Source organism: Leptosomus discolor, chromosome 1 (assembly GCF_034619465.1).
Source record: "Leptosomus discolor isolate bLepDis1 chromosome 1, bLepDis1.hap2, whole genome shotgun sequence".
NCBI lineage: Eukaryota > Metazoa > Chordata > Aves > Leptosomiformes > Leptosomidae > Leptosomus > Leptosomus discolor.
In genome coordinates this window covers 74,303,352-74,325,328 of record NC_141391.1, presented here as the reverse complement: position 1 = coordinate 74,325,328, position 21,977 = coordinate 74,303,352, and the positions used below count along the sequence as shown (strand labels likewise).

General features: G+C 40.7%; 1 protein-coding gene across 1 annotated transcript in view; it reads right to left on the bottom strand.

The window, feature by feature from the left end:
• Positions 1 to 21,364, bottom strand: part of GABRG3 (gamma-aminobutyric acid type A receptor subunit gamma3) — a 332,651-nt gene extending 311,287 nt beyond the window's left edge. Inside the window, exons 1-3 of the mRNA XM_086482208.1 lie at positions 21,312 to 21,364; positions 17,336 to 17,484; positions 3,552 to 3,619 (exon numbers count right to left, since the gene is read on the bottom strand). Of these exons, the coding sequence (XP_086338334.1) occupies positions 3,552 to 3,619; positions 17,336 to 17,484; positions 21,312 to 21,364 (270 nt within the window). The remainder of the gene's footprint in view (positions 1 to 3,551; positions 3,620 to 17,335; positions 17,485 to 21,311) is intronic.
• Positions 21,365 to 21,977: the final 613 nt, after the last annotated feature.

The following is a 21,977-nucleotide window of genomic DNA, read 5'->3' as shown; positions in this document are numbered from 1 at the left end:
TTAGACGATGCCCAAAGAAATCTTCCATGTCCCAGACAAAGGAAGAGTCAACAAGTTTCTATTGTCATCATAAAGATGTTATAACGATGAGTCTCTAATAGAAGAGCATCTGTGTTATATTCTCACAATCACTCCTGCTTTTCCTGGAAATCTTGGGGTTCTAAACAGATATTTTTGAAAGCAACCAGGAAATTAATCACTGGTAAGGCCTTTAGCAGAAGTGGCATAAACCCTCTGCAAACAGTCTGGAATGCAGGGTCAGACATATATTCCTGTGGATTACACTATCTTTATCACAGAGAACATTATCTTTCCCTTGACTTCAAGCCTTTTTGAAGGGATCCCTAACATTTCCTCCCCTTGTGGCACTTCCAGTCTCAATCTAAGAGGATTTATTTTTCCTCAGGGCCACAAGTATTCACATACAATTCATCTGAGGTTATCTTTGCTGTAGGTAGGTATCTGGTAGCACCTGTCTTTTTCCTGACTATTCAAGAAACAGTGAGATATTAATATTCATACTCAAGTCTAACAATTACAGCAAAGCTAGTGACATCTGAAAAGCTTTGCTCTACAAAATCGGCTTGAACATTCAACTGAACACCCATTGAATTGATAACTTAAAGAAAATTATTTTACATCCTAGGTTTCACCCACAGGATGAAAACCGCTGATGAAAACTGGTAAGAAAATACACCTGCAGAGTTTGATCTCTAGAGAAGCTCCACATGATTTTCCCTCAGAAGAAAAAAGTGATAGAGCTAAGGGCTAAGTTTGGAAGTACACAGCAGGGAAGTCCTCCATACATGTTGATGATCTCACTCTTGAAACAGAAGAGACGGAAATCAATGTAATCATCTTTCTTTTTGCTCAATCAACTACCATCTTGCTGGGTTGCCTTTGACAGAATAGCTCAACTTTTAATAATAATTTAGGGGAGAAAAGCTAAAAGTTCCTGTCCTGCTGAGAAATATAGCATATGTAGATTCTCACAAGAATACTCTTTCTTTTTTTTTCTCACGGAATACTGTTCTAAATTCTGTACACAATTTTCACACACATTCTTCTCGCTTTAAGAGTTCAGTTATATGACAGGAATCAGACTGGAGATGGTCCCTTCCTTCCCCTCTTCCTCTGCCACAGGTAATTTCCAGCTACTGTTTCTACTCAGCTATTTCTGTACCTGTGCTCCGGCAGTTCACAGTCTACATGAAAAACTGCTTACTTAAAAACAAATAAGTGATTTTTTTATTATTATGTTTAATTCCAAAAAGTGTTTAATTTTCTTTTCCAGTATAGCACCACAGAGCTACTGCATACTGTAGCCAAATAGTTGAAATAGCACAAATGCGGGGGGAAAGTAGCTTCTCAACCAGTTTCTGGAGAAATAAGTTATCATACAGCACCTTAGCTTGCAGGTTTGTGAGAAGGACTTCCCATCTTCATCGTAAATTTGAGACTGCAAGCTCATTTCTGTTCTCTCATGTAAGTTTGGACAAACTCCAAAGTAACAGAACAGAAATGGAGCTTTTGGACAAAAATTTGCTACATTTGAGTACCTAATGTTGATCTCATATATTGATAATTACGTTTGAGAACAGAAATAAAGCTCCAACATGTTTAGCTAGATTCAGTTTCAGTGTGATATACTTTCCACAAGCATATCCGAAATAAGGTTCAATTCTATTCAAAAGTCTAAATATAGCTTTAAGCAGACTTGAGTCCTCAAAACTTCAGGTACCTACATTTTATATTTCATCATTGTCTTATTTATCATTTTGCCCTTACAGATTATACATAGTTTTCCTCAGCTGTAACCAAGAAATATCTCTACGTCATACACTCACTAACTATCCTAATAAGACCGTCTGCCAACAAAGTGGTACCATATGCATTTTTAAAATTGATATCTTGGTGCATCTTTCCATCTTGGTTCCAAAAGATATCCTGAAGTCAAAGTCAAGGAATAAGTAAACTAGTCATGCTTTGACTGTACTATAATAATCTTCCAAGAACCACTGGTTCCTTCTATTACTATTTTTTCCTTCTTCCTACCTGAAGCAGTTGCAATCAAATGCTTTCTTAATTATTATTCCCCATACATTTCCAGCACCCCAAAATGCTACTTACAAGCTAATTCAGAGGGGCAAAGAGCAAAAAGACTTTGAAAGGTAAGCATCCTCACCATTGTCCCGATTGTTTTTGAACAGAGTATCCATTCCTAGCAGATGCAAGCCAGAGGACAATAAGAACAACAGATCTTCCAATAAATCATTCCCTGGACAAGTCATTTTGGTATGCAGTCAGTGAAGGGCAAGATAATTAACTATTTATTAGTTCAAGAATGGAGCAGGTACTCCCATTGCTTGACATTCAGTGCTTCACGTGAAATATGACCAATACTTTTCACACTCTTTGAATATGTGGCCATATTCGTGTCGTTCCTGGCACGTAATTTATTCTGTCTTTTCTCACCAGATTTGCCACTGCCAGGGCACACAGGAGTCTCTGACCACCTAATATTTGACATGCTGCAATAATTTACATTATCCCATATACATAGGCAAAACCAATGAATCAGGCTGAGTGATCGCCTTTCAAATTCAGGAACTTTTGTTCCAAAAGTACAAAACATACATACAATGCATTCATAAGATTCTTATATGATCATTGTACACAGCAGCCTTTGAATGTCATTGTGAACAAGAGAAAGTAATTGCTTTGAAGAGGTCAGTGTAAAAACTTTAAGTAAATTAAGATATTAACTGATCCTCCATTTCCAAGTTGTGTTAAGACAAAACTCAGACTAGTTTACAAGGAGGAATGCTGTGCTGAATTCAAACTTGAAGCTGCACAAGCAGCCACAGTAGCCCATACCTCCATAGCTGCATAAACATTCATCTTGCTTCCTAAATCATAATGTTTTGCTGCAGAACTGAGGAATGTCTTGGAGTTAAGAAGACCATAACAACTAACTGTTATGTTTTGCTAGGTTCACTACTGTCACACTATCACACAGACTCTTTCAGTTTCTCCTGCCTTTACACATGCAGTATAGCTATGTATACCTTCTCGAAAGTTATACTTTAAGGCTAAAGATTGTTGATAACTCAGGAAAGAAAAGTAACCACTGAAGAGATGATGAATTTCAAATAAATATACTGTTAGTATGTGATGACTCTCAATAACTCCACATTACGAAGTTCTCTATATCTGATTGACTCTCGAAACATTAAGTTAAGAATTTTCTTGGCAACAGCTTTGCTTCATAGTGGTTTTTTTTTTTTTTCCTAAGATGGTTATTTTACCATTCAAGATCTACCAGCATTTTCTGGTAGACAACACAGAACATAATACTGCGTGTAGGTTTGTTCGTCTCTTCTCTTGAAGAGACACAAGAGAGCCATCTGAAAAACAGCTATAGCTGAAAACAGAACTAAATCAGCAATCAAAACAACCTATCCCACTTGTACTCATTGTCTTTTTCAAAAGCTAGTATTGATGCCAAGACCAGAAGTCCAGGTAAAAATACTTGTTAGCAAGTCACTTACCATATTTATTGATGATACAGGACCAATGCTGTTGACATAAATGTCAACATCAATAACTGTTGGTTTTACTGTGGAGAAAAAAAAAAAAAAAAAAAATTAATATTATTTTGCAGAAAATATAAGTAATCACTTTAAATATTTTCTTCCCCAATAACTGTAAGGTCTATTCTTCAAGTAGAACTCCTGAGAAATACGGCTTATGTATTTTTCAGTAAGACAAGGTTCTTTTCCTCCTACCCAACAAAAACTGCGGTAAATTACAGCCTGTACCACTTTATCATCATGATCCCCATTTATCCCAGCAGCAATTTGTTAAAGAAACTTTCAGTGCTAAGCACAGCAGCTCAAAGTCAAAACCTAAAATGATTGACATGAAACTAGATATAATGCAGAACATCACTTTTTCCCATTGCCTCAACATGCAGGTCCTTTAATATGTGTTCCACACCAAAAAATCTTTCAGATTTTCTCATCTCATCAGTCCTGAAATCATCCTAACTTAGAGTAAAATCATTATGATATCCATTTAGCTAAACCTAAGCAACTCTTCTCCTTTCAATTTAGACTCATTCCCTTCAGTGCACATTGCCTTTGCACTCATTCATCCAAAGTTTTTTTAATTTGATTTAGTTTAGTTAATGCAAGTTTCTCACAAGATCTTCCATGCTCTCAGACTCCCAGGACTTAATAGGCAAGGACAAGCTCTGTTCTCCTTTCTTTAGCTGAGGCCACTAGGATTTATATTCCTTTTAGCATCTTTGGTGTCAGTGTACCTGCTGGACATTATTCAGATAGCTCTTACTGGTGATGTAGCCTAAAATAATGACACTCTACACTGAAAGGCACGTTGGGTTTTTTACTTATACTGCCCTGCTTCTGACCTCACGGGGTATACATTAACCTCTAAATTGAGATCTAAATCGGTGGTTTATTTTCTCCAGGGTTATCTGACCCAAAACTAAGTAAGTATAAATCCTGTTCTAACCTCCATAGTTAGAATTGTTTCAAATGTGGCCCTAGTAGGCTGACAGCTTCTGTTAGACATCTCCCTTTCCCACAGAGGCACCTTCCCCTCTACAAGGTCTTCAAAAGTCTCCAGAGAGCAATTCAAATCGCTGGAGTTTGGGAACTATACTGAACTCGGGACTTTTTGCACCAATCACCAAGGCCCCTAGAACAAGGAAATGCAGGTGCATCAGCCACTCAAAACTCAGAGAGCTTTCCTTGGGGAAGTTGCTGTGCAGAGAAGTGTGGAACAGTTAAATACCACAGTTCTGTGGAAAGCTTATCTCAGGTGGATAACAGCTAATTTGTGTAAAGGTTAAGAAGCCATCCAGCACAAAGCTGAAGATAGACAGGAATCTTCACATGTAAAGATGAATAATTTTTGCCCGCATCCCCCAAACTTCAGACTAACAATGAGATGTCCAGGAGTTCTAAAGTACCTGAAAAGTTGGATGGTTATGAAAAAATAGGCAGGCTGGCTTGTCATGCAAGACTTTGGTATGCACATATCATTAGGAAGACTAGACCTAACGTTACAAAAACAGACACTAAAGTGGGTACAAATAATGGCTGAAGATTATAACTATTCTCTCTAATTCATTAAGTACCACACACTTCTTTGACTGCATACGGTCAGAACATCCAGGATTATTTAAGGTCATGGTTTTCAATTGTCTGAAGTACTGGCTTATAAACTCAGATTTTCCCTTCAGCAAAAGAAAATCTGAACTCAGCTGAACAAGCACAACTGATTAATGCAACTCTAATTGTACCCAGCTAATAACTAAATAGGAGTCTAGCAGCTTCTGGTAATGAGACTTGCCTCAAAATGTGGTAATAAATGTCATTACATAGGAACTAGTAATAGCAGGAAACTACAGCTAGCTCTTTTACCAAGATAGCATATGTGGAATAAAGGGCTCTGAACTTTTTAGGGCTTATGCACTTATCTAGCTGGAAGTTCAGCACTAAGGAGTTCTGGTGAACATTAATGAGACTAGACTTAGTGATGCAAACTGGCATGCAATTAAATCTTGGCAGGATCAGGGACAAGGTTCAGGACCAGAACACAGTCCTTGGAATCCATTTTTGTTTAATCATTGCAGTTAAGCATATAAATAGATTATGAAATGATAATTTCTCCTGAATATGCTGGGCCAAATTTTCTTTGGTGCAAAGAAATGAAGCACTGCTTGTTAATGCTAAAGAGAATTTGGCCTTAATCACAGTAAAGGTCTAATCTTAAAACAGAAGATAACTAAGCAGAAGCCACTTCTAATGTCAATTTAAATCAGCATCTAGCCTCAGACATTTCCAGTGAAATTCAAATTAAAAATAAAAAAAAGTACAGGTAAGCTATTATATCACTAAAACAACAAAAAAGACTGAAAGTTCCTTTGGATGATATTTAGTCTTCCTAGGCAGAGGCAGAAAATACAATTGTAATATGATTGTATAGCAAATATGCAATCAGGTTTTGAAAGAAAAGACAGAAGAGTGTAGTTCTTGTTGCACATAGTCTCTCATGTATATAAACAGGTATAAACTAGGAGAACCATCAAGTATAAATTTAAGATTTGTTAGGATTTTAATTCAAAATACCAACCACAATGAGGCAAAGATTTTAAGAGTACTTCATCCAAAATGCATTATGAAAAATAACTGAGTCTTAAAGTTATCATGCCTTATTAGAACGAACTCACCCCCTACCAGTCTTAAAAATAAACTGAGTTTCATGGAAAGACATAAATAGTTATATTACCAATTATTTCAAGGCCTGATCAGTTTTTCTGTATACTACATGCATTTGTGAACACTCAGTTCATGGACTGATTTAAGACATGCATGGAGTTGCTGAGCTGCAGATGGAGAGTTTTTTCTTGCACTAAGAAAGTCCTCACAGTCTTACTGATTGAACAATGGAAGTGTTAATACCTCACTAAAAATTGCCAATTGGATTACAAATGGACACTCAGCTCCAGTACCATTTTGATATCGGCATCAGCACAAAATAGTTCTGAAGAGCTGTCAGAAACTTAGAAAAATTACTGGCAGAACCATGTATATAGCATATGGAGGAGAGCAATTAAAGGCTGTCAACAAATGTACTAATCTTCTCAAAGTTCTTTGAAACATTCTTTAATAAATGGCAGTTAACTTTCCCTAAAAGACAATGTAAGCACCTCCAAGTAACTGCAGTGTTACAGTGCTATACAGCACTAAGATTAGCTAACTGCTTATTTCAATTATTTAATCTACAAACATGTTGGGTTCAATTGAGGAGGAGATTTATCAAGCCAACCAAAATATCTGCAAACAAAACTAAGGTCATGCCAATATTTAATAGTCCCCATCTGATCCAAATCCATGGCTTTGAGACAGATGGAGCGTTTATATTCCAGTCAGCCTTGTGACTATCACATCTCAAAGACACATCCAAGCAAAATTTGTCTACAAACTTTAGACAGTTCAGAAGACGCCTAGCCACAGAAGTCGTGAATTCAATGCTGCCTGCATAGCTCACTTAAGAAGCCAGGTGAACATTTAGACAGTGAATACCTTTAGGTCAGGTACGTCTGGAGAACAAAACACAGAAAGAGCTAGAATAATGCCCTGATCACAAACACCCATGCAGGCCAACTATAGGATTTGTGTAGTCCTGCTTTATAGACTTACACTGGTGAAAAAAAAACAGTATCTGAGCTTGAACCCCATTAAAATCCGTGAAGACTTTACTCTCGAACATATGCAAGTTGATCATGTGTGAAAAACTCCACAGACAGATCAGAAGAATTTTAAAAGGCTTTTGAGGAAATGAACAAAGGGATTATTATACAATTTCACAAGTCATGAAGGGAAAAAAACTGCAATAAGTGACTTTTTATTGTGCTTATTTAGTACTTCGAATTATCCTGTCCTTTTAAAATACCTCTTAATTTTTGATAGATCTCCACTATTCAGAATTGATGCTTATTTCATGAATGAAACCGCTTTGTTTGCTTCATACAGAAAGCTTCCTCCACGTTTGACATCTGTCCAAACAGTATTTATGTTCCTGAACAAACCATAAATATTTAGAATTATTTTTTAAAATTTAATGTTAAGAAATAGTTTTGTTGGAAGCTCATTTAAACATGAGTAGAATTAGCTGAGCTCTCATAAATTTTAAAATAAAATTAAAATTCATCTTTGTTGAGAGTTAACCTTTCTTACATTGTTTAAGCAACTCCCGGGCCCAAATTATTCTGGTTTTACCCAAAACAGCAGTGGTAAAAATGTTATGGATCAATACACACATATTTATAGAAGCAAAGCAATTAGCATCAGATTTTTAGAAGACATACAACCACATAACAAACACAATATGAGCACTGTTCCAGAAATACACAGCCACTTAAACTCTGCCTAAGTTCCGCAAGACTTCTGAATGCAAAAGACTAACAAGATTGGCTCTACAGTAATGAGATATTTTTTTAAATTACTCAGTAATGATATTTTACATTATCTCATTAGCACATAAATTGCTATTTTTAAAATGGGATAAAGCTGTAATAAATCATTGCACAGTTATCGGTAACCACAGTAGTAATGATTATAGTGTTCATGTTTACTTTGTGTTAGTGATGATGACTATTAATATTTTCCTACACAACCTTATAGGCAACATCTAATTACCTGTTTGTTCCTGTAAAACAAACAGCTATGCTAACAAGTCACTTCTCAGGGACACTCGTGGTCAGCTAAAACTCCTACAATTTAGGAAAAATTACCACATTTGAAGAAAGACATAGTAACAGCGAGTGTTGAGTCACCATCCCTGGAGGTATTTAAAAGATAGGTAGAAGTGGCACTTAGTGACATGGTTTAGTGGTCGGCTTGGCAGTGTTAGGTTTATGGTTGGACTCTATGATCTTAAAGGTATTTTCCAACCTAAATGATTCTATGACTCTGTTCTATGTTTCTACAAAGGTATCAGTGAGGAAAATCATAAAAAAAGACTCATTCTTCATGCATAGAAGAGAATGGGCTTGAATAACAGAGAGAGGTCAAAGCCCTCCACTTGCTACAGACACAGAAACTCTGAAAGAACTGTCACCCCTATGTTTTAGGATCAAACTACCAAAATGGGACTGCAAACGAAAATCAAAAGGATAATCAAAAATTGGGTGCACACTGGAAAGAAAGTTTGGATGACAGCAATACCAGGATGAGAACACAGTCTTCTGAATGGGGTATTTTATTCACATGGTAGGTTTTCTTGGCATTCTGTCCAGGAGTGTGAATGACAGCATGCACATAAACAGACTCCCTCAACTAACTACTAATCACTTTTATTCTTCATATCCCACTGTCACCATCAATGAACCTTCAGCACTTTTATCTTTCATTTGCTTTTCCCTATGCACAAGCTGTAATTTTTCCAGTATTATGTTGTGTGGGAATGAAAACTGTAGATCTTAATGTTAGGCTGGTTTTACAACCAATCCCTAAAGTTTTAAATTTTTGTTTTACTTATATTCATAGGAAGGGGGGAGTTCCTATGTGATATCATAAGACTAAACAATACTAGAATTTCTTCCTGCAAAGTCCAGCAAGTTAGCAACCAAGGACTGGATGAACAACAGCAGTCACAAAAAAAAAAACATAAAATTGCACAAAAGAGCAACAATATTTTAAAATAATACGTGCAGAAAGTTTTCCTTGTTTAAAGATGACAGCATAATTTATTAATTTGTGCTGCTACCTCAAAGTGGCAACTGTTGCGCTGTACATCTGCCCAATTTACAAATATTTGCTCAGAACCCTGAGCAAAAAGACTTCTAAAAACACTTGGGAAAGCCACCATAGCCTAGGTAACCGCAGAAAGAAGGAGAAAGAAGAAAGGGATCTTCTTATGTAATTAATATCTCAGGCTCTTCCTACCTAATTCTCAGTCCGTGGCATCACAAAAGTCTGTATGCTATACCTCTAACTTCCTCAGTTTTCTTAGGTGAAGTTACAGAAAAGAAGACAAAATAAGAACTAGCAGCTGCTACATATAGTTTTGAGTCTGACAGTTTAGATGAAGAGTTTGGCAAACATTAACAATCAACCAAACTTTCCCACCTACAATGCCACTCAAGAAAAACATTCAGTCTGAGTTTGTATCAAGCCGTTTCAGCAAGTAATCACTGCCAGAAAATAAAACTCTGAATAAAAGTTATCTGGGTAAATTAATTATTTACATATTATAGGTTGTATTGTAAGGGACCTTGCTGTTAAGCACTCAGGTAAGAGGCCTCTCTCTCCAACACAAAACCAGTGCATCTTTGTCAACTCAACAGATCAAATCTAAGACATAAGTGTTGCAAAGATACAAGTGGCTCATTACAAATGAGACAAAAGAGCACTTTTATCTGAAAAGAATTGTATTACTGGGGTCAAATTATGAGATTAGTTTCAGAAAAACAAAATGTTCAAATATTGAAGTATTTCTCTATATTGAAGTACTGTAAGCTTCAAATTAAAGTGTTGCTTTCCAGCATTTGATTTAAATTAGGTGTTCTAAAAAATGAAACAACAAAAAAACCAAACCTGTTAAATAATAAAAAAAATAAACCTACATTTATTTATTTTTTTTAAGCAGAAACATTAATTTGGAGGGCTTCAGGGTCACTGCATTGGAATACTATTTCTCTATGTATTCTTTTAGTATGACATATTAAGAGTTTTACCTGAGAGAAGGTTGAGTAAAAAGTAGGGTGTTTCCCCTGACAGTTGAGAAGCTGTGAACCAAACCAGGTCAGAAACCAAAGTCAGAAATTCCATTTTACTCAGCTCCATGGTTAAGTGATTAGAAAAGAGGAATACAGGCATGAAAAAACTTAGTGTCAACAGCCCATCCTAATCAGAAATGTTCCCATGCTAGATTTTGAAAAAGCCTACATTTGATGCACTATACTGTCACCTGACAAGGATTAGGTGCAACCAACCTATTTATGTCATGTTTTAAAACTCAAACATGGATCACAATTTTCAGAATCTAAAACTGGGACTTTGAAGTGGCCATAGAGTAGTTTACCCCTCACTTATTAGCCTTGCCATTAATATTCTAGAGATGTTCATGGCAAAGTCTGCAGAAGAAAGCATCAGTTAGTGAAGATGCTGGAGAGTTAGAACTCCCACAGACAATCAAGAAATCCCTTCTATTCTCTCACCTAGAGCAGAGGTTGTTCTCATTTATGGCAATGCTTTCCTCAGGAATATTCCTCTCCTCGCATACGTGTGCTTACACACAACGCATGAGAGATGACTGGCACTAAAATATTCTTCATATTTACTGTCTTACTCATGGAAATAGACAGTTAATGGATTTCTAGTTTGGTGGCTGAACCAGAACAAAAGTTTTCTGAAATAAAGACAATCCACTTCCCCCTCCCCCAAAAAAAAAAAAAAAAAAAAAAAAGAAAGAAAGAAAAATGGAAGTATCAATGAGGCAATTAAAACATTTCTGATTTTTTTCTTATGATCTTCTTCAGCTCCTGAGCTCTCCCTATATTCAGCCCTGCTTCCTAGCTGAGTCTTAGCTCATCCTCAGCAGTGGGTTATTCAAGTTTCTTCTAAACCTAAATTAGACTAATTTCCACAACCTTCTGCAGCGCCCAATACTACAGAAGTTGGATCCAGGACTACAGCTTTCCCCTCCTGAGTGCTGCCACCCTACAAAGAAGTTACACCCTCTCTCCTTCCCATTGTGTGGTACCTTTACACACTGGTTAGCTGCCCAGGTGCATTTGCCTATAATCAGTCCCTATGTGACAATGTCTCTCTCACTACTTCTTGTTATAAAATGTCTGACACTCTCTCATAGGCCAGTACAGAAAAAAAAGACTTACAGCAGAAAGTGGTAATTTGACCTTGTATGACAGTTTGCAGCTTTCTCTGCACTATGATCTGGGAAACATTCTGATCTGTGAGGCAATAAGCAACCCTCTGTCACCACATACGGGGAAACCTTGCTGGAGCTAATTTTAAAGAGTATCAGGTGTGGCAATCAGCAGCTAGGAAAAATAACTTGACAGCCACAGTGGTAATAGCCTGTGGTGCACTTCAGGGTTCATTTCTGTGTGGCCTGCTAGGAAGGCAGGTCAGTCAGAGGAAAAGTTGTGATACACCTTCAGAACTCAAAGTTTTCATTAGGATTGCGCTTGAAAATGCACATCTCCTTTAAAAAGTAAGAGAAAAAAAGTTGGACCTGCTCACCCAACAGATCTGCTCCTTGCATGCACTGAGAAACTGCTTAAATTAGTTACAGAGAGAACTTTTAGCTGTTTAAAAAGAGAACTGCTGTTAAATCCTGCCAAGCCAGTACAGTAAAGCGTGTCAGACAGAACTTACTCTTCCGTGTTTGCCAACACAAAGGAGCCCACCTGTTTCTACCAGCTACACTTGTACAAACCTACTCAAGGTACTGAGAGTCGCACAGCTATTTGTGAGACTGCTCTCGTCTTCAGAAATTTGCTTAATGGTTATAAAGGTGCCTGAGTGGCAAAGAAAAACAACTGGACTGTTCTAGCTGACCACTACAAGAAGTATCAGTTGAAAAACTAGTTGTCAGATAAGTAACTCTGAGACACAGGAAGTTCTGTCTTGTAATTTTCTATTCCTTGATTTGGGGTTTTACCTTATTTTAGTTTAATTTCTAATACTTGCAATCACCATCTACTTTCAGTTTCCCTGGGTAGTTTGAGTACACTAGAGTGTAGTCCCTTCTAGTTGGTTTTTCTCTTACCAGCATTATTTTGCTCCAGCCTCTGAAATAGAAACTAACTGAAAGTATTGAACTTTCCCTGGCAGAGTATAATATAAATAACTGCAAAGATCATTGGTACAGCCTGAAATGCAGGGGAAATAACTTTGATGGGTTTTTTCTATCATTTTTGGGGCATTTTTTAAAAATGCTACACCAGAAATGTATCACTTTCCTACCACCACTTTTTCACATTAGGAACACCATGGGGAAAGGTAGCGAACAGCAGTTCTGTCTGTACCTAACAAGTGTGTGTAACTCCTTATTCTAGTCCTGCTGTGTTCTGGGGAAAGTATTTCAGGAGCTTGGGAAAAGGGCAGGTATTCACAGGAAAGCTGGAGAGCACCTGGTCAGACTGCAGGATATGTGTTCTAGAATATGCTTTGCACCAAAATCAGAGTGCTGAGGTAACTGACTGCTTGTTAGAGATGCTCAGAGAACAGTTTCATTCTCTAAAAATTACTGGTGAAGTGTTGTTATCTTTCACATTAGCACATTGAGATAAAGAGGGAAGCTTGGAGTTTAGCTCAGCTTATGAACTAGTCTTAACATTACTTTTGCCTTGACATCACTGAAATTTTGGCCCACATTAGTTATTCCTTCTTAATGAACAAGAGCAAAAAACATCTTTTCTTTGAGGTAAGCAAACCAGCTACCTACTGAAAGACAACTCTTTTAAGACTTACTGCTCTTCATCCTCCAGCTGAGTACTGCAGCTCAAAGCCTGGTCTAGAGTGAGATTTTTTTTCCTCCCGCTACTAATGGCACATTTCAGAAACCTCTCAAATACCAACCTTTTTGATGGGCAAGGTGACTTTCACAATGAAATAAAAAGACAGCATATTATCCTCCACAGGTAAAGCGCACTCAGGGAATGTGATTGGTAAAACTTTCACTTTGGAAGAATACACTGTTACAAACTTTCTGGCTCTTTAAAGCAACCTACATTCCATATGAAGATAAGTGTGAAACAATGTAGAGTGACAAAGGTAGCTTTTATTTTCCAGGACTCCATTGTGGACTAACCTGTCCATTAAAGAAGGTTTCATTAAAGTAAAGTGACTTTGAAGGAAGCATGTTTTGTCGTATGCTATTTAATTTACCTGTGGTTTCCTTCATTGTTGTTGGGTTGGTTTTTTTTTAATGGAACTTACATTTTAAACCAATTAATCAAAAAGGGAGTAATGACAAAAAACAAGTTTATTAATAGAACCTAAAACCTAAGATTGAGAATTTTTCTAGCTGTAATTACCATCATTCTACTCTGTGGCCTGTTGGTTTGCCTATTATTCCTGTTCTCATCAATAAAGAGGAAGTAAAATTTCAGAACCAGAACTTAGTCCTACTAAATGTCAGTGTGACACAGGGGGAAAAACGTCACTCTGGCAGGGTATTAAGCCTTATTGCTCTTCAAAAAGGTTGCATATCCATTGAACAGGTCTTCACTTCAAAGGACTTTGAAACAAACTCCATAGTACCTGCCTATGAAAGGGATTTTAAAACCTTCATATTTCAGAACATGTTTACTTGTTATCTGGGACTGGTGTGTTTTATACTATGCAACACAACTCTCAGCCCTATAAATGTAGCTGGTAAAAAGTAGGTGGAAAAGAAGCTCTGTCTCCATAAAACACTTTTGGTTTTGACCTAATCAGTACACTGACAGAAGGTGTTTGGTGTGATGTGCTTTCTTTTCTTTCTCTTTTTTTTTTTTTTTTTTTAAATTTCAAAAGGCATGTATGTTCTGTGGTATAACGGAAAATTGCCAGATGCCACCATTAAAATGAAAACCCTCACAAGCTGTGATATTTATGGAGACGAGAACCCTGCCAAGTGTGTGGCCACAGGGGATGCAGTCAGACACTCCCCTCCTGGTAGAACACTGCTTTGTTTCCAAAGACCAAAGGCCCCTTTTAGCTAGACAGGTCCCGTTATGGGGTCATGCTGCTGATAGCCTTCAGAAGGTGACTATTTTGCCTAACACTTAGGTTGTTCAACCCACTCTTTCAAAATCCTGGCTTAGAACCTTGCAGGTGATGCCTGTGCTGCTGAGTGTAGATTGAGCATGTGATCTCACTGCCAGTCATTTACATGAAAGCCTAGGCCAAGTATAGGCCAGCGTAAGAAAAAAAAGAAAGGAAAGAGCAAGTCCTGGCCTTTCATCTTTGCTCTGACCTACATGCTCCTTACAGTGGTTTAGTTGGGCTGGGCAGGGGGGACAAAGGAGCATGGCTAAATGTCTGTTCACAGGAGTTTATTCACTGGTGGCTCTACTGGCCTGGAGGTGATGTGATTACTGAAGAACTCAGTACCCATAGCACAGCAAGCAGGCATTCAGAAGATGCCTGTACAATGCCAGGTAGTACCTGTACATACCTGAGCTAGCCAAAATATCAGCTGCCCTGGGAAGGATGAAAGACCACAGAAAAGTCACTGCCTGGGCCATCATGCACTTCAATACCTTCTATTTTCACAGTCTTCTCCCTCTTCCCATGGCCTTTGGCTTGCAAAAGCGTGTTCCCAAGTGATCTAAAAATTGCAATTCTAACCTTTGAAAGTGCAAAGAAGTCAGTATTTTCCTAGGCTTTTCAGACTACATTCAGAAAGAAGACCATTTCTTCAGGAGCATTGCTAAAGTTATCCACTGTTAGAAGTAGTGGTTTTGCAATAAAGGACTGTAAAACCGAGTGAAGAGCAATGTGGCATGAAAGGGTGAGTGTCCTCTGTCCCATGGGACAGCCGATTTGCTTACAGGCAGCACTGCACAAATGTAAATGCCCTAATGAGTAGCTGACTGGATTTAACCCTCAGCGTCTTTTATCGACTGCACTTCTGCTTGATTCTGGGAACTACTTCTCTCTTCCTCCACTGGTTCATTCCATGCTTTCTATAAATTCAAATTATTGTATGCTCTACGTTACCTGTTCCACTACTTTTTTTACTAGTGATTTAACTGATATGTATTATGCATTAACTGGTTTGTATTAATACTTGGACTTTTAGGGCAGGAACAGTTCAATTGCCAGGACAAGTCAACCACCTACTTTGGAGGGTACCTTCTCCCAGATGGAAAGGAAGATGTGCTTGTGCGTGAGGCACCAGCCAGCAATTCGGGGAAGTTAGATATAATGCCCCATTCTCTAACATTCCCCTCGTGTTCTCCTTGACAAATCCATCAGCTCCTCAGCTTCAAAAAGGCAATGCTATTTATCTGCATCAAAGGTAGGAGAGGAGGGAAGAGGGACCAGGGAAGAAACCAGAGGTGAACTAACTTCTCTAAAGTCTGAACAACACTCAGCTCAAGTCCTGAAATAGCTAGATGCTTATCAAAGAGAAAAATGGCCTAGGACTCAGATGCTTGACAGAAATAGATAGATGTAGTTGAGAACTGTAAAATCTCTGTTTGGTACAATATATGAGAAGCTGTGTAACTTAAGTCCTTTCTCTAAAACAGGATTTATGAAAGTTTGTGGAGAGACAAAAGGAATTATTTTGGTAACAATGATTTTCCAGTGCTGTAAGATATATCTGACCTCTACTGATTTTATGGCAACTGACATGGGGACTTTGAATTATTACTTTGCCCCACATAGGCATAAAATAATTTAGTCTGCTTGAAGTCAGTGATCTGAGGATACAGTGTACAAAGTAAAATAAAAGATATGTCTGAGAACATCTTCCAGATGTTGATACGGGTGGGGAACCGCATTAAAGTACTTCTCCATCAGACATTAAAGCTTGGCTAAATCCAGTATGACAAACTAAGGAGTGAGCGAGAGATAAATGTCACTCGGTGATAAAAACAGACACATCTATCAAATATGATCTTTGTAAATACTTTGGAAAATTGAAGTAATAGCTATGAAAAAAACCCAACAAAACACTTTCATACCACAGCACAGGTTTTTTTTTTCTGGAACTAATGTATTAATGCATAGCTACGAGACACTAATGATTGTAGTGGTGAATACACACAGATGGCTCTTGCTTCCTGCTAAACTGATGCAAAGGGATCACCTAGAAAGTATATCAATACACGTTCCACCAGCAAACAGCAGTGTCACTTATAATCAGTGCTAATCTCTGCAAAAATTTAGGAAAAGCAAATTACATCAGGTGGTTGTTTTGAGCCTTCGCCATTCCCAGTTAATTCTGAAGTATATGCAAGGCGCAGTACATGTGAATGACAAATTCTCTCTGATTTCTGTCATGCAAACTTGCTGTGAACAAACTGAGCAGCAGTTGTGCTACAGCCATTCTGATCTAAGGAGGCAAACATGGCATAACCACAAACGCCAAAAAAATACAGGTTTGAAACACACAGCCTCTTTATACACACGGAAAAAAAAAAAAGGAAAAGAGCTCAAAAAGGTTATATACAGGTATCTATTGGCTCTTATCTAAATTTTAAACCTCTATGTAGTAGTACTGCCCACAAGACACTTGCATTTTATCGGATTTCTTTGGGACATAAGATGCCTTCTGGTTTAGGGAAGAAAATCTCTAGAGCTGCCCTAGACACAGGCAAATCCTAGTGCCTTCTCCTCAGTGTTAAGGAACATAACTTTCACAATCACATTTTGAGGGGAGTAGATGCACATTCTGCTCTTGCTGTGTCCTACTTTTTGGGTTTAATATTCTGGGGTTTTGATAGCTCTTCAGTGTGAGTTTTTTGTATGCATGGATTGGGTGACAAAAAGATAAGCATGTTCCTAGCTCTGCCAAAGACCTGCTGAATGCTTTAGAGCTAGCCCTTCCACATCTCTACACAAACTCTGCACTAGGAAACTAAATTTCAGTACCCTACATTACCACCACATCTTCCCGTGAGAATTAGCATTTTCGAAATATTGACTTGGAAATGAACTTCTGCCAAAAAAACTTAATCTCCACTTTCCCAGACATTTGTGCATACTAATTAAAATATAACATGATGTTTTTTCTGTACCCATAGATGCTTCTCCTCACTTGTGCAGAAAGGAGTACTTACTTCCAATATCTGGCCGTAGCTTTTTGTCATACTCTCTCAACAGCTTGTTTAGTATGAGAGTCACATCTGTGTCTTGTGTTTTTGGAGCTAAAACCCATTTTTGGTTAGTTGTTCCGTCTTCATATTCATCCTCTTCAACCTTTCTAGAACTGCAATAACAAATCAAACATAGACGTTATTTTACGTAATTAAAAGCTGAATTTACATTCTGGGTAAATCTCCGCACTCATCTGAAGAAGTTTTAGACATCTCCCCTGGCTCTGCAGCTACCCAGCCTGAGGCTGGTTTTGCAACAGGATGTTCCCATTAACAGTTGTTGAGTATCTGTGCATGGGTCACAATTGAGAATTGTTTAGAAATTGCCTTCTGACGGTCTCTCAAAAAATATGCTCTGGGAGTTAACACAGCTATCGGAGCAATATTTTATATCCTGCATTTTAACCAACATATCCTGACTAGTTAGTTTACGATACACTCTTAGGAAGAGTGAACATCTGCAGTATTATTTTATTAATACATCAAGACAACTGATTCATCTCTTGCACAAAGGCTAATAAGAGTATTAAAAATTCAGCTCTTTTAATACTTCCTGATCATTTTATCCTATTAATAAATTATTATATTCTCAGTGCCTGAATTTCAGAGTTTAATGTATTACAAGGCTTAGAATTAAGAGCTTGCTCCTTGAATTTAAGATGGATTATCACAAGTGCACAAATACATTGCATAAATTAATCTGAATTTCCCTGCAGTTTTAATGACATTTTTTAAAAAACACCTAGAGTTGCAACTTCTTTCCTTCATAGGTGGATTATTTTTATGTTAAGAGCATGCTGATATGAATGAGGTGAAACTACAGTTAGCCCAGAAGTCACAGCTAGAGCTATTTTCACACAAGACTAATTTCATTTGTGCAGCTTTCTGTACACGAACAGTAAAATGTTGGTTTGAAGATGTATCTTTTGGTATCTTAGAAACCAGATCTGTCTGATGTCTCTGGCTGGAGAAAATCTATGACAGTTGAACTGAGGCGAAGTTATCAGGAGAAAAGATAACCCCAGTGGTGGAACCTACAGCAGTAAGCATGTGTTGCTTCGACCTGCAATTGCCCTGGTGATCATTTTGCAACCTTTTTACACAGTAATTTTGCAAAGTGCAAAGCAATGGAGAATCAGAGGCACCAGCCTTGCTTATTCATGGGATGTGCTACAATCATCAGAGCAACCTCCTTTCTCTCTCTCCCTCTCTCCATAATGACACTTGTGTCTTTTAAAATATCTCAGATGTCCACAACACTTGCTAGACACTATAGTAACAGAAAAAAATGAATACAAGCATAAAAATTTAATCACAGAGCATCATCAACCCTCAACATTGCTTGCAGACCACCATTCAAGCATTTAATGAAACTTTCAATTAAAACTGGTCTACAGCCAATACGGCCCTAAGGATTAGCCATGAATCACTTAACATGACCTCACAAATTGTGAGTGCTCTATGTACAATTTCTATATAAAAATAATTTTGAATCCTAGCCCCTGAGGATTTTCTACAGAGAGCTCATATAACCAAGTTGCAAAAGTAGAGAAAACTTAGTGGAAATTTTGAACAGAAGACCATTCCTTTTCTGTTAGTGAGCTGTATTTTTTGAAAACGTGGTCTTTTTTTCTATAATTCACCCAATGAGCATTAAAAAAACCCAAGAGGATTTTTTGTGGTATTTTTTTTCTCCCTCAAATCAATGACAAGCCCTGTGTTTTAATACTGCAGTTACAGAACCACTCTCAAAGGAGGCACCGTCTCCAGACATACGTGGTTGATATTTCAGAGCTGAAACGCTGCAGTGGTGCTGAATTGCTGATAGGAAAGGAACACGAAGCGTACGTCTTTTTCAGCTGCACCCACCACAACTTTACTGGAGGCATTCAGATTGCACGTGGAAATGAGAGCTGAGTTCAGGTAGGATCATGATTCCCATTTCAGGGAGCCACTTCTTTAAAACCTGTCAGTAACAAGAATCTAAGCACTGGCAGACCTTTTAAATCCCTCACCCTAGCAGCTTGTTTCCTAGAAAGTATCTCCAAACCATGTAAATTCCTACCTACCTCCTAGATTAAGACTGGAGGTGGGAGAGGTTCCACAGTAGTTCAGACTAATACTAGACACATATTTTTCAAGATGTTTTGTTTTCTTCCTTAAGAATTAGTTATTTCACTTCCCTTGCTTGCCTCTACATAATTAAGCTCCTTGAAGGCACTTCAAGTCCCATTTTCACCTGTAGCCCGACTGGTGACTGCCAATTCCCAGCATATTCCTGCTGTCCACAGGAACAAGCACGGGATGATGTCAGGCCATTCTCAAACAAGAAAGGCTGGACACCTTCCCCAAAACTCCTCAGAGGCCACTAGTTTTGATCCTGTGAGGAGACAGAAAGGATGTAGTGCATAAACTGCAACAGAGGAAGGCTGGAAATCTCTGAGAGGTTGTGGGGGAAGGGTTTATTTCCTGCAACACATGTCTGGGACTTGCTCTGGGGGCTGGCATGAAGCAGCCTCTAGTTCCTGTGGGGATCTGGGAGAGAGATGACACTCAGGCATGGGTCAGGCTGCCGAGGAGAAAGGGAAGGAAAGGGAAGGGAAGGGAAGGGAAGGGAAGGGAAGGGAAGGGAAGGGAAGGGAAGGGAAGGGAAGGGAAGGGAAGGGAAGGGAAGGGAAGGGAAGGGAAGGGAAGGGAAGGGAAGGGAAGGGAAGGGAAGGGAAGGGAAGGGAAGGGAAGGGAAGGGAAGGGAAGGGAAGGGAAGGGAAGGGAAGGGAAGGGAAGGGAAGGGAAGGGAAGGGAAGGGAAGGGAAGGGAAGGGAAGGGAAGGGAAGGGAAGGGAAGGGAAGGGAAGGGAAGGGAAGGGAAGGGAAGGGAAGGGAAGGGAAGGGAAGGGAAGGGAAGGGAAGGGAAGGGAAGGGAAGGGAAGGGAAGGGAAGGGAAGGGAAGGGAAGGGAAGGGAAGGGAAGGGAAGGGAAGGGAAGGGAAGGGAAGGGAAGGGAAGGGAAGGGAAGGGAAGGGCCTCTGAGCACGCCTGCAGCCCGGTTTGTGGCCGATCCTACGAGGGCGAGCTGAGGTGACCCCTTTGGCTGGGTTATGTGGCAGGGGCCCTTCCTAGTATCCTGGACAACCACCGGTACAGAAAGCGAGCCTAGTCCAGCAGGTCACGGCCGCAGCTGCCGCCTGTCCCCCTTTGGCCTTTCACCTCCCGCCATTGCGGGAGCCCCGACGGGGAGACCCTTCCCACCGCTGAGGCAGAGGCCAGGTGTTCCTCGGCCCGCCACACGCACCCTCCTGGCCCCCCTCCAGGGCAGCTAACGCCCATCGGGCCGAGGGCGAGGCGGTTAACGGTAGCCGCCGCCCCCCCAGGCACCAGGGCACCCCCCGGCACCCCAGCCTAGTGCCGGCCGCCGAGCTCACGCTTCCCGCAGCTGCCCTCTCCCTTCTCACGCCGGACCCGTCCCCGGGACCCCCGGGGCTGACGCGCGAAGGGAAGCCGGGGCTGCCGGCCGCCCCGCGCCCTGAGGGGAGCCCGGGCACCGCCAGCCGCCGCCCCGCCAGGTGCCGGGCCCGGGCAGCCACCGGAGCGGGAAAACTTTCTGCTGGGTCGGCCCGGGACAGAGCCCTCACGGACGACCTCCGGCTTCACGGGGGGGCAGGAGGAACAGCAGCGGGGCCGCCGCGCCGGCAGCTCCGGCAGCGGGGCTGCAGCTGTCCGGGGTGGGAGCCAGGGGATCCCGTGGAGGGAGCGGGGGAAGCCGCGCTTGGGAATAAAATCCCGGCACGGCACGGCACGGGGTAGTGGTGGAGGAAGAGTCCGCTGTCCTTCCCGGGCACCGAGTATTTTGCAAACTCCGGCGAGCGGGACTCCAGCCCGCAAGCCCCGGTGCGAGGAGGAGAGGAGAGGGGGTGGGGGGAGGCGCGGGGAGTGCAGACTTACCAGGCGTGAAACACTGAGAGGAGGAAGAAAACCGGCAGGAGCTTAGCGGACATGATCTGGGCAGCGCTGGCCAGGTGAGAGGTGCGGCAGGATGGAAGGAAATGTTGCAGGATGTTCACATGAAAGGGAGAGTGAGGCAATGAGGTGAAGCTCTTAGCCTCTCTTCCTCTGTATTCTCAGCTTTATACCCTGAAGAAAATACCCCCTTTCACACCGCTCCAGGGAGGGAGGGGGGAGGCGAAAAGGAAAAAAAAAAAAAAAAAAAAAAAAAGTGGGACGAGGGGGAAATCCCCAGCGGAGAGGCTGCCAGGGCCAGGTATAAATCAGGCTCTACGGTCTGACAGGTGTTCAGCGGGCACCGAGCTGCGGCGCTTCCCCCTTCCCGGCAATCAGTCTCTGGGAGCAGCGGCGCGGCCTCTCCCGCTCCCCCGGCTGGTGCTGGCCGAGCCCCCCCCCCCCCCGGGCTGTGCACAGCGCGGCGGAGCCCGGGCCCCGCCGGGCCGCGGTGCCGCGGGGCGGGGTGGGCCGGGCCGGGCCGAGGGCGGGCTGGGGCGGGGGGGGAAGGGACGCACCTCGGCCCCCTCCGCGGAGCGCCTGGCCCGCGGCCAGCCTCGCAGCACGGCACCGGAGCGCTGCCGGGGGTCGCCCCGCATCGGGGAGCTCCTC